This window comes from Lissotriton vulgaris, chromosome 8 (assembly GCF_964263255.1).
Source record: "Lissotriton vulgaris chromosome 8, aLisVul1.2, whole genome shotgun sequence".
Taxonomy (NCBI): domain Eukaryota; kingdom Metazoa; phylum Chordata; class Amphibia; order Caudata; family Salamandridae; genus Lissotriton; species Lissotriton vulgaris.
In genome coordinates, this window is record NC_141696.1 from 673,574,444 (window position 1) to 673,588,115 (window position 13,672).

The 13,672-nt window shown below is 43.7% G+C and overlaps 1 protein-coding gene across 2 annotated transcripts in view; it reads right to left on the bottom strand.

The window, feature by feature from the left end:
- Positions 1-5,774: 5,774 nt before the first annotated feature.
- Positions 5,775-13,672, bottom strand: part of PTCHD1 (patched domain containing 1) — a 775,958-nt gene continuing 768,060 nt past the window's right edge. For both annotated transcript variants that reach the window (XM_086933365.1, XM_086933366.1), the window contains one exon: positions 5,775-7,900. In XM_086933365.1, the coding sequence (XP_086789491.1) occupies positions 6,246-7,900 (1,655 nt within the window). In that variant the 3' untranslated portion in view covers positions 5,775-6,245. The remainder of the gene's footprint in view (positions 7,901-13,672) is intronic.

Sequence of the window (13,672 nt, forward strand, 5' to 3'; positions counted from 1 at the left end):
GAACTCTGTCCAAAGAACCCACCGACTGATGGGACCTCTACAGGTGTGGCCAATATGGCCTTAGGGGTAAGTATTCCCCAGGGGTAGGTCACAGACCATGCCATGATCCCCCTTAAATGGGAGACAGACTCAGAGGTGTGCTGGTGATCCTTGAGGGTGTGAGTTGTCACTTCCACCAGGTGAAAGTGAATGGGATCCCCGTCACTGGTATAAGTGACACCGGGGATAGCCAGACCATGGTAGTGGAAAGGCTAGTTTCCCCAAAACAGTACACTGACCAGGTGTGGAGGACAAATCAGGTCCATGGGCAGATAGTTTTCTGCCCTGTGGCCCTAGTATCCCTGGAGGAGGGTGGGATGGGCAGGTGACTCAGAGGAGGGTCATAGTTAGTCCACAGATGCCCCTGGGCTGCATTCTGGGGAATGATATGCCCCCAATTTCAGGAGAACTGAGAGGGCCAGCTGCCTAGGGAGCCCTGACGATTCCATTTTCTGGGGGTTCCACTCCCAAGGGGATGGATGGGATCCCAGGTGGAGGATAGGGGGAAGGAAGACTTACCCGTCCCATGTTTAATCTCAGAGTACAGCACCCGAGCTGGGTGAGCAGATTCAGGATACCACTCCGGGACTGGTGGTAGGTAGAGTGGAAGTAGAGGGCAAAACAACTGGGTCTACCACCCCTCACTCTGGTGAACCTCAAAGGCAGATGATCCTGGATGGCCTGGGGCCTGGCTCTTGAAACTGACAGCTGTTAGTGGCCTCTGTTGGTTACAGTCCTTATGGGAAATGTTTTACTTGGGTTGGGACAGAAGTCTGATCCAAGCAGTGGAATGGGCTACATCACTTTGTGATCTGTGAGCAAGTTAAGGTTAGGTGCTGCATAGATGGAATCCACAGATGAAGGAAATGGTTCCCACAAATCAGTTTAGTGGCTCAGGAGAGTATAGACGGAGGAATCCAACCAAGTTCAGAGAAGTATAGAACTGTCAAGGGCCCCTGCAGTTGAGGGCCACTGTCCACGTTCCATCGCCTAAGCAGGGAATACTATAAAGGTATTGTTTAGCCTTCCCTAGGTTAGGGTCATTCCCAAACATTTTACCTTTCTCCTCCTAATCTATGATGAATTTGTTTTGACTGGCATTAGGAGTCTGCACGCTTTACCACTGCAATCCAGTGCTAAAGTGCATGTGCTTACTCCTTAAAACATGGTAATGTTGGCTTATCGCTAATTGCCATATTTAATTTACTTATAGATCCCTAGTAAATTAAATACTACATGTAACCAGGGCCTGTAAATTAAATACTACTGGTGGGCCTGCAGCACTGGTTTTGCCTCCCACGCATGTAGTCCTTTAGACATGTCCGAGGCCTGCTTTTTCGGAGCCTGTGTGTGCAGTTTTAAACTGCCACTTCGAGCTGTCAGAAGAGCTGGGGAAGGTCCTTGACAGCCCAGAGGGTAGGGCACATTGTATTTAAAAATTAGGAAATTTACTTTTAAGTTTTACATATCCTTGTAGTGAAAAACTCTTGGAGTTGCTTTATTTCATTTATAGGTGTAATTTTGTAATGAGAAGATATAACCAGTTCACGTTTGGTGTCTCTGGAATCACAATTTAAAATCGTAACTGATGGGACAGTTGCATTTTAAATGGCAATTCTGAAAATTTCACTTTTAGAAAGTTGGCATTTTCTTGTCTTAGCAAAACCAAAGGGGATGATGGACGGAGTGCTTGCAAGTTCAACACTCCGTCCATCTTCACCTTTGGTTTTGCTTTGTTCGCCCTAAGTTGGCAGGGTATGCCCGGGCGTGGGTCCCTTGCTCACTTTGCCACTAGATTAAAGCTAGCCTGGTTGATGATGGCTTATTAGCCAGAAACCGGTCCCAGGATGCTTGTTTCCGGTCCAGGGAAGACATCGCTTGGCAGTTCGGGCTGGACTGTTACCATGAGGCACAGAGACAGACTGATTGCATATGGCCATGTCTGAACTGGGGTGGTGGAGTGAGCTAAAGAATGATGATGGATTAAACCCAGATCAGTTGACTGTGGATGAGTGCTTGCAATGTTCAACACTCCGTCCTTCATCCCTTTTGGTTTTGTTACTTTCTTGTCTAAGCCATTATTACCTGTAGTGCCTGTCTCTGGTCACATGACTGAATGCAGTTAACAGCTGAGCTTTGTGTATTCCTCCTAGACAGCCAATGGGGAACTTGGGTGTACCTGGATGGGTCATCACTTGCAGGATGGGATGGAGGAGCTGGACTCAGCCCCACATACAAATGAATAAGTTGTGTCATGCCTCCATACACAGGGCTGCAAATCCCCTGTAATTAGTCTGGAGCGAAGGCTTGAAGGGCAGGATTGTGGAGGTGACTTCAAATGGAAACTCTAGAAGCGTCTCCACCACTTTCAAGACACAACTGGGTATAAATATTGGACCTCAGACACATACTCTTCAGTACACTTCTGAACCTGTGGATACTCTGCCCGGAAGAAGGACTGCTATGCTGCTAAAGAACTGTCACTCTGCTGGACTATACTCTCCGTGACAAGTGATTTGCTGTGCTGTGTTGTCCTGCCCTGATGCCTGCTGCCCTCCTGCCTGTGTGAGAAGAACTGGACCTGCATCTCTTAAACCCGTAGTGACTCTCAGGGCTGGTTGGCTGGCCTACTGACCCGAAGTCTCAGAGACCTAACAGGCTTCCAACAACCTTGCATCTGCACCTGGACTAGGCCATCGGCGAGTCTACCCTGCCAAGTGGTGCCACTCCAGTCCTGGATCCTTGGAAATGGGCATAAGGTTCTTTGCCAGCCTCTGCTGTATTCCCTTTGCTGCGCATTGCAACGCATAGCAGAACTGATGCATCACTGCTGTTGCGTGGAGTGGCCCATCGCAAAGACTTGCTTCACCACCATGGCCCTCATCACCTTTGAAACCTTCTCTGCACAACACATCCTTGGTGCAGACCCTCGCATCCTGTTGACAGCAGCCTTGATGATGATGCCAGACTCCACATCGTAGTCTTGCAGTTCTTTGGAACCAACGCATTGTCCCGACTGTGCCCCGCATCCTCGATGTCTTACTTTTCTTTACAAGCCCTGCCGATGGGATCTTCGACATCGGCACAATGGCACCTTGCACCATAGGCTTGCTGCATCTCAGAACCAATGCATCCCTTCGGCTGCATGACACATCTTTGACAGGGATCCATGCAGCGCTCCGCTAGGTGGGATTTAAGATACTCTGTTCAGCAGGCCTAACTGAGTCCCTGTAGCTGGCACACGCTCCATCGTGGGCACCCTGACCTTGTGACTTTGTCCTGGTCTGGCACGACCAGATATCAACAGTTGGCGCTTTACACCTTTTGGCACTATTTTCTCTATAAATTTATTATTCAATATCTCCCTTCTAATAATTGGATTTTTATCATTTTGGTCTTGTTTTGTTTATTAAAAATCACACTATTTTTCTAATATTGTTGTCAGCTCCTTTTGTTGTGCATTTTCACAGTGTTACTATTTGAATGAATTACACCTTGCCTCTAAGTTAGGCCTATGCTCTGTGCCAAGCTACCAAGTGGTTGAGCACATGTGAATTTACGGGTTGTTTGTGCCTTACCCTAACAAGGATTGTGGTTGCTGCTTGACCAGGACTCACACCCCAGTCACCCAACAACCCAGTGTCTTACAGGTAGTAAAGCTAATATTCTCAACAATAAATAAAAAAATACCAATGGAAAGCACATAAAGACAAACTTTTAGAATTTGTTTCTGTTTCAATTATTTTTGTGGAAACATCTGATAAATGTGTTTTAAAGGTCAGTTCACTAAACGGAAACAAGGCATTGTACCCATTTGTACCTAAAATTAGTAGTTTTGAATTTGTTCAAAATGTTAGACACATATATGATGGAAAATATCAGGTGTTAGTTTCGATGCGCTGATGAATATGCACCGGTACTTGAAGAATCTGCAGTCATGTGTGCACACATCAAGTACACATGAGAATCATGTTAACGCAAAAAACAAAAATCTGCTCACAAGTTCATTTCGATCGCTGATGTTTATAATATGAGCAGAGGAGCACATTATGTTAATTGCATGTTGCAGTACCTCAAATATGTGCAGATTATGAATCAAGTGGCAGTATTTTGCGTATGTCACTGTTGCCTGTGATTACGATTAGGTACCAAGGCCCTCATTAAATGTGGCCAAGTATAATATCTGGCAGTGGCATAGTCAGTGTGCCAGGAAGGAAATGTGGTTCCTGTTTGACACGTTAAATTCAGCAATAATCAGTGCTCAGTGGGTCCCTCAAGTCTTTGAACCCCAGTGCCACTGCACCCACGCACCAATGGAAACTATACACCATATACCTGGGGTCATATCGTGATAGCTCAGTGTTTTTTGTGTTTGAGGTACCTAAAGGCGTGTCATCCTAAGGATTTTGTGGAACCTGGGCAAGAAATATTTTGGAAGCCCCTGTTTGGAACAACAACAGGCCAGATGTACGAAGCATTTTCCCTGTCGCAAATGGCCCAAAATGCATTTTGCCATGTACAGAAGGCAAAATGTGACTCAGTAACTTGTTACCGAAACGCATTTTGCCTTTGCAATTCGGTGTTAGGAAGGGGCAGGGCTTCTCTTCCTAATACAGAATAGCACTGATATGTATGAATGTTTTGTGGCTGGGAATGCGGTCACAAATCATTTGCAGTTGCCACCAACTTCAAGTTGGTGGTAACCCATTTGCAAACTGGAAGGTCCCCGGGGGGCCACTTCCCGTTTATGAATATGGGTGCCAACATTTTTTAAGAGCCATGAACCACTACCTACTCTTACAAAAAGAAAAGATAGCTTTTCATTTTTATTTTTCTAAGGCATTAAGTTGTCCTTTAAAAAATAAATGGGCTGCATCACAAAAAATATAGTTTTCTTTTTTTAAAAAGCAATCACAGACATGGGTCTGCTGACCTCGGCAGGCCACCATCCTTTTGATTGCAGCCATTCACAATGTCCAGCAAAGTGCGACCTACCTCATAAATATTGATGAGGCAGGGCCATTTGCGACCCACTGTGAATCGATAGCATGTCGAAAACACTGTTGTGCATCGCAATTTGCGATTTCCTAATAGCGAATCGCTAAAATTTGCTATTAGGAAATCACAAACACGCGATTTCTACATCTGGCCCTTTTGTGTTTTATCACACCATTTTTTGATAATTTAAGCCCTATGCTGTCAAACAATTTTGAATTATAGTTTAAGGTTAAGAAACGAAAATACACAGAAGAGAGCTAGAGACAAAGTTCACTTTCATTCGGCCCCTCGGAAGATGGGGGCCCTGGGCAATTGCCCGCTTTCTCCATGCTTTAGTCTGTCTCTGGCGTGAAGTTCAACTATATACCTTAGAATTTTTAGAACTAATGCATGCATTTTAAACAGAACAAGTTTGAGGCAGTGAGCAGAGTTTGCCTCTTCCTGTTTCCGACTTGCTCCTGACTTGTTCTGTCTGAGGCTCATGCACGAACTCAGAGAAATTCCGAGTTATATTGTTGAACTGTAGACCAGCGCAAAAACGCAGGCGCAGAGAGACAACAATATGGTCCTAGTTATTAACATTACTGGGATTGTCAGCAAATTCGTGCTGAATTTGGGAAGTTTATATCTGGCATTTCAGATGTTGATATCTCCAGGTGAAATAACGCATAGTGCTAACGAATCATTCTCATGAGGCCAGGCACATTGTTCACCGACCCTATCGATATTAACGGGGAATTCGCAACGAGGGACTTTGCAGTTGTATAAGCATTTTCCATTAAAAAACGTAAAACGTGGCTCTATTGATGTAAAAAGAAAAAGTTAGCTTATTAACTTGAGTTATTGCTCTTCATAAACCCTTATATCTGATCAAAGGATAGCTCCGCTTCGTCCTTGCAGTTGACCTTTCAGTCTGCTTGGCTCAGTAACCAGAAAAATACTCTGTAGCTGCAATTCAGACTAAGCAATTTACATTTTTTTCTTTTAAATCTAAAGCTTGCTTGAAACAGGCAACAACCTACATCCTTATTTTCAGTACCCTCTCCTTCTTAGAGAATCAGTCATGTTGTGATATTTCTCCCCTAACCTATGTATTGGATATACTATACCTGCTTTTTGTTTTAATCCCCCAAAAGGAGATGCCTCATTAAAACGTATCCTCCGTAAGACCTAAGGTGAAACAAAAAAGCAACACACAGAAAAAATTGTCACACTGTCGTAATTTGGTCAACCACTCGAGTACTGTCCATGTCCACCATTTCCACACACTCAATTTCTTCTCGATTTTCAGGGTTCGTCTTCTCTTTCCGCTTTTTCTTTGAAGGTGGCACAAAAGTTAGTATCACAGGTAGAATGGCAAAGCAGTGAAAGAAGGTGACAAATGCTATTAAAAACAAGCACCTGAACAGTGTATGGGTCAGATTTGAAGGCACAGCTGCAAGAGGAATCAGACCAACAGTATAACAGAGGTAGCTCTGTAAAATGGCTACCCCATGCACTTCTAGGGCATTTTTTACCCATTTAGTTCGCGTGAAATCTTTTCCAAGAATAAAAGTTGATATTAGTGGTGCACAGTTGTCCACTGTGTAGTTAATTCCATAAATTAAACACAACACTGAGATGCAGTCCAGTTCCACGTTCCACAGTGTCATAAACCCTATCACTCCAAATTCAACTGAGACTACAGTTAAGGTAATCCAGAAATTGATGAGAGAGTTTGCCACTAGGAATGCGGAGAAGAATGAGAGAAATAAAGCACTGATGCAGGCGTTCTGCAAGGGGGCACCCACTGAAGAGGCGTATCGATCCATGAACACAAACGATGGGTTAAAAACAATGAATTTCACCTTGGACGTGAGAGATAGCCTCCTCAAGGTTTCTAACAAGTCATACAGCTCTTCTCGATTGGTTTCCATTGTCTTGGCTACCAGGAACATTCTAGAGGCCACAACCTCTGGCTCGTTGCTGTATTTTTTGGGAATTATGATGTCCTCTGAAAAGTGGGCGTACTGTGGCGTTTTCAAGAACGCAAATCGCAGGGTGTCCGTGAAGTTCTTTTTGGGCAACCCCGTGGACATGTTAAGTTTTCTAAGGTAATTCAAGTAGCTCTCAAACCATGATATCCGAACAAACCCTTTGGTGTATTCCAGCACGTCTTCCTGAACACTAGTGTTCCAATACTCGATTGATTCATAGATATAAAAGCCGATGACTGGGCTATAGTTGCTGAAGTATTTTTGTTGAGCAGCCGTGTAGGTTATGGTTCGTGTCTCAGTCGCAACGAGGTTACTGAGGTCGGATCCTTCACTGACCTGCAGGTAGCCCATTAAGGCAAAGGAAATATAAACTAGATAAAACAGCACTACAAAAGGCTTGACATATGTGTTCGTGATCCAGTCACAGTAGTAGTGTTTAAGGAAACAAACTAAAAGATGACTTTCATAAGAATTCGTTTCTTCTGAGTCAGCGGAGTCCTCACTAAACTTTGCTGTCATAAGTACTCGGTACCATGCAGGCTTCTGTTGCAATACCTCAGGTTTTGGCACCTTTCTGCAGAATATGCTATGCTGGTAGTTGTTTTCTATGTAACCAGTAAATACCAGGATTGAACCATAAAAGGAGAGAATGTAGAGGTAGTTGAAGAAAATCGCAATGCATGTATTGTGGCAGAAAATCCTCACGGCTTCTATGTTGGTAAATGGGCTCGCTCCTATACCGAATGTCACCAGGTAAATGGCTGTCGTCAGAGAGTACGAGATCATGGAGTTGGCATAAACGTCTGCAGCTCTTTCTTTCACATGCTGATCTTCTCTGGTCTTTCTCCAAGATGACAGCATTTCAAATGTGCCGTACAGCCCATGCCCTGGAGGAAAAACAAAGCAAAATGTTAGGCTGCTACTCTGACTGTATCTGACATTTTAATTATATGCTAAAGTCGTTGCGAGGTTATTTGTCTATTGCAGAGAAACATAGGACCAAAGAATGATGGTAATTTGTGATGGCAGGTTATCCTTACCAGATAGTAATGAATACACATACAAATCATTTAAAAACATCTGTTACATCTTTATCTCCGTGTTGCCATCTTTGCTATTCTTCTTACATCGTTTTCACTTCGTAACGGCCAACATTGAGTGATTGTGCTCTGCCAGGGGCGTTTGAGGCTTACCAATGTCTCTGTTTGGGTCACAAACTGTGGGAGATCACCATAGTTCAGGCTCTTCATTGGATGGGACCGCTTTCGTAACAGATCACGTTGCACGTCAGCAGGGTCCAGAAAGAAAGGCAGAGGCCAAACTCTCTAAATTCCTTGTCTTATCACAGGGGATAGATCGACCTGAAATGTGTTAGTTCATCTTAAAGATGAAGCATTCCGACCTGGGGCTACCGCCTGGCTCTTCATCCCAATTTTACTACATTAAAAACCCCAGCACAGTCACCATTGAGGCTCACCACACTATAAAGCTGCATTATTACCCAAGGTGGAGTTTGTCATTGACCCTTCCCCTTAGAGGATGCTTTTTGTATCACTGCTTGTTTGACACTATGTTTGGCAATCCAGCATCTGAATTAATTGATCACATTTATTTAAGCAACAGATCCCCTCAAGGAACATATTAATATTTAAGTGGCATTGACTTTTGATATAATACAGTGCGCTGGCTAACTGTTCTCCACAATTATATTTGTTACAGGTTGGTTTAATACTTTTTGAACGGCTCACTGGTGTTGTAGAGTTTCATATTTTGGGCAGATTTGACCTCACACCTGATTGATAATAATCAAAGATCATTATAATATAGCTGCAGGACCAGTGCTGTATGTTAACAGGTTAGTGTACTTAGTCAAGATGTCTATACAGAGTGATCCATTCACTAAAACTCACCATCCCAATAAGCACCATTATTCATACTTTGATGCAAGGGTCAGAGGACTGATTAATGATTAATGAATAGACTGTCCTCCACTGTCCATTACCATTGTGTTCACACCGTGTATAATCAATTGATAAATGAAGAATGCGCTCAATAAATGCACACAGGAACACATATTTAGATGCAGATGTTGTGCAAACTTCATGTTGTTTTGCAACATCCATAATCTACAACTATAACCTTTTTCTTATTGGTTAAAATTCTTTCAGGATAGCAACTGACATTTTTCACTCTCCATCTTTAGAGCTGTATTTTACAACAGTATCAGGCTTCCATAAACAAATGGGATGAAAAAGTGATTTTAGCTGTTGTCACTTGATGATTGATGCAGCAAGCGCAATATCTTAATCCAGTATGGTTGGCAAATTATATAACACCGAGACTGTAGTATTGTACAAGAGCAGCATTTTAACACTAATAAGAAATCAGGATAAGGCGGAACCATCAGCGTCCAACAAATAACAGGACTGGGAGCAGAAACCGTCCCTGACAAAGTGCTCAGCTGCCCCCCCTGGGGTGAGGGAAAGTGCAGCTGAGCAGTTTGTGGGGGCCGGTTTCGGTGGATTTTGTTACCAGGGGCCAATATTGACGACCCACGGTAACAAAAAACGGCCCCCCAGGGACCCAAAACCGACCCCACCCTAGCGGCCTACCGGGGGAACGCCCGGTGCCTACTATGGCCAGTCTGGCCCTCAATAGTTTACCAGATTGGTATTGCCCTCTTCTGTGGATGTCCCTAAATCCTCAATCCATGGCCCACCGAGTTTGACACCATATTTTTGGGGAGATCATATCCTGCCCTCACCCTATAAGAAATAAAAAAAATTGAAGCACTCTGTGCCCAGTCTCTGCTGGTACTAATAATGGCAATCTGCACCGCTTCCTTACCAGGTATTTATGGGAGTGTATATCCTGTGTGCAACACACCCAGGTTGGCATTGTGTTTTGTGTAATATAGTGTTGTTCAGAGAAATAATCTTTGCATACTTTCCGTGCAGATGTTCAGTGAAGAATTTTCACTTTATTGGCACCCATGTCAAATGCCTGAAGATTGATCAGTCTTCTCTCTTCAAACCCAGCATTTCAGCGACAAAGCAAGTGCTGTTTTGGCCCAACAGCTCACTTTGTGCTCAGCTCTTCGCCTACATGATATACTCATCCTTCCCTCTATCTGGGGCTGCTAGCGGGACAGCCCTGCTTCATAAAGGAAGCCATGAATCTTTCTACATGTCCTGATCCTGAGAGTGCTTCTTCTGAAGAGCAGACTGTTCAACATACAGAACAGAGAATGATTATGTTTCAAAGTACTCACTTGAAACATACTGGGTGGACGCACCCCTTATTAGGTCATACGTACAATCCATGCACAACTGTTAGGTACATAAAGTGTGTACTCAGCTCTCTGGGTCTAGACTGTTTCAGTAGTACAATAGTCTCTGACTGTAGTGTTACGGCTCTGGCCCGCAGAATAAAGTTTCAGTAGAGTTTCCAACTGGAGTGCCCAACATACATAAAATAGAAAATATATTTTGTGCAGACTTCAGCAATACCTTAAATAGATTTTCAGCACTGTTATTATCCACCTCAAAGTTATCCATCAGAACTAGTTCATCTTGGTACAGGCCAACTGGTAGCTTGTAGGTCTGAAGGTGCACTCTCTGGTATTATTTTATGCCAAATTTTACAATAGCCATTGCTTTCAGCATGTGTTGTGCTTTATTTGTCTTTTGGGCAGCCTTGAGAGTGCACACACAACCACACACACACACACATACACACACATATATATCCCCATCTATAACCCTTTCACTCTGCCAATCAGGCATTGGAGTTCTGGACAGAGACCTTCTGTCGTCACATAGCACTTCCCCATGGAAAATGCCATGCTGCCATGGAAGCAAAATCTAAATCTGATGGCCTTGCTCTATCTAGCTTGAAGAAAGTGTTTTCTCCAGGATCCATCAGTCACAGGTTTGAACTACCAAGAGCTAATTCAGGCTCTGGGTCAAAAAGACTTTGGGATCTCACTTAGGGCCTTATTACAATGACGGTTGGTCAGACCGCCATAGTTTCGGGCAGGAGATCGTACGACAATGAGTTGCTGGTCCTGTCCGCCCTATTAGGCTAGGACTGCCGTGCAGGTGGTCGTAAAATGCCTTTTTGTACTGTACTCTGCTGGGGTCCAGGAAATGGGCCGCAGTAGAAAAAGGCACTTTGTGTACATCCATGCACCGTGTGCCAGGCACCATGTGCTGCCTGTCACACAGTGCATTGATGTGTGGGGGGAACTACATGTACCCCCAAGCCACTTTGCGGTGGCTCATAGGGGATGGGGCCCTGCTTCAGACCCCCCTAAGTCAGTTTCATCTGCCTTTTCATGTCAGTGGGATGGCCATGAGATGGCGATCGGAAAGGGACATCCTAATCCCTACGGCAGTGCCTACACAGACACCGCCTTCATTGTAGGGATAAGAGTTCGGAGTTCGACCACCACCCTGACTGGAGCTGGGATTCTGTCAGAGGCAGTGGTCTTTCACCCCGACCTCCGTGCCCCGACCACCGTATTATAATTCGATGGTTGGACCGATGGCCTGGATGTCAGGAGGACCACCACTGACGACCTGTCAGGGGCGGTCCACCCTCCATCGAAATGTGACCCTTAGTGTTTTGCGGAATGGGAGCACTAACACGAATAAGGCCATAAGTAAACTACACGAGTTTCAGAAAAGCACAGAAAAAACAAATTGTTCTAGATTGCCCAAAACTGAATACCATTAAGCTCCCAACTCTAAACTGGGGCACCATTCAGTTTAGGTGGAGCAAGGTACCCTGCCTACCCTCTCAACTGATAATTCTTAGTAGTAGTTACCACTTACATGATCTCTTCTCAGCTTCTCATACCATGCTTGCAGCCAAGGAGCCTTGCCCACAACTGTCAAGGTAAATGCAGTGGAGAGGCCAGATCCCTCATAGTGCCCATCCACCTATGGTCTAAGGACATCCTAGGGACATTTCTCCAGCACATTAATGTCCTGATGCCTTGTCTAATCCCAGCAGTATTAAAGAGAAACACACAAATGTGTTAGGAATCCTAAGTTCCTGCTGTAGTCTATCACTTCAGAAGCCAATAGATGCATCCTTCCATGCACAGGCATTTCTCTAGCACCATCGTCTTTCACCTGGCTAGTCACAAATGCTTGCCATGCGTAATTATTCCTTGGTAGTACCCAATGACCATTCAGCCCCTCTGTTGATGTGGGGTACCAATACTTATCCTACAGCTAGGCAACGTGATTACAGCACTGTCACCTATGTGGCTTATGGGATGCAAACACTAAACTGTGAGCTGCTATTAAAAAGATATAGAAGGTATTACAAATCCTGCAGTAGCCAGCCGTTTCAGGACATTCAAAAATAAATACCCAAAATGATAAAATGGCGCTTTAGACACTCAATTCACAGACATGTGTACGCTCTTTAGCAGATTAAGATGTACCTGTAGCATTTCGTATTCATGCCAGCCATAATATTATAGGTTCACAATGACTTTCTACAGAACATATATGGAGATGCCTGGAGGGATCTTGAAGATGCCCTTGAGCAAATGGTTGTAATTTTAATGTGTGCAAGAGAATCTCAGAAATGCTCCCGGCGCCTGTCAATTTGCTACATTAGGAAAACGTATTCAGTCTGGCAAAAGGCATCCTGAATACATCTGTGAAGTACTTGAGCGCTCATAGTTTGCTTTAGAGCAAACAAAACCCTTCTTCTGAATAAATCAGTAAACTTATTTGAGCGACAAAAAATGGTGGTGATATTTGAGAATTAATGTTACTTTTGGTATCGATCACAACATTCAGCCATAAGGTCCCTGAAACCCATAATTTGTATAAAGCAAGTACATTAAAAAAAAAAGTGTTAGAAGAGGACAATTGTCAGTCAAGGTAATAAAGGCACACGCCGCTTAATCAAAAATGTGATGGGCATGAAAAAATAGCATGCCTGTCAGACAATACTTAATTGCGGCCATGAAGTAAAAAACATAAACATATTGCCTAACAATATTGCAGTACCAAAGCCTACATTAGGAAGACATTTCTTCTACTATTTGAAGTTAAATTATCTCGTTCTCGTAATCAAAATACGTCCTATACTCTCTGACAGTTCACCCCAACAAACATTTGTAATTATTGTGAACGTTGAAATAAAGCAATGTTTAGATATCTTTATTATTAAAAATCCTCCATTGATACTCCCAACTTGACCGCTGCTTTCAAGAATATTCCTATCACATAAATGCAAACTCTGTGCCAAGACACAATTTTGCTTGTTTTCGCCACACCTGATTCACACCTTTGACTACCACCGTTCCATTCTTCCTTCTTCTGCAATCACTATCCGCCTTCATCCTTCAAATTCCTGCTTCCTCCTAACCAGCTGTCTAAGATCAGCTGCCCACGAATCTCCATCCAGTGATGTGGGAAAGATAGCTATACCGTCTGCTTCTTTCTCATTTTCTCTTTTTTTGTTTTCTCCTTTCCTCTTATTATTTCCCTACGTTCCATCCTGCAGTGTTGTGTGATCATGTGCAGTGGGACTCTTGTGATGCTTGTTGGACCCCTTACAAAGTTATGTAATCAGTCGAGAGGTATCTTGGTGTGTTTGGGTGTGGTCAATAAAGTTTATGAGGTAGTACATTC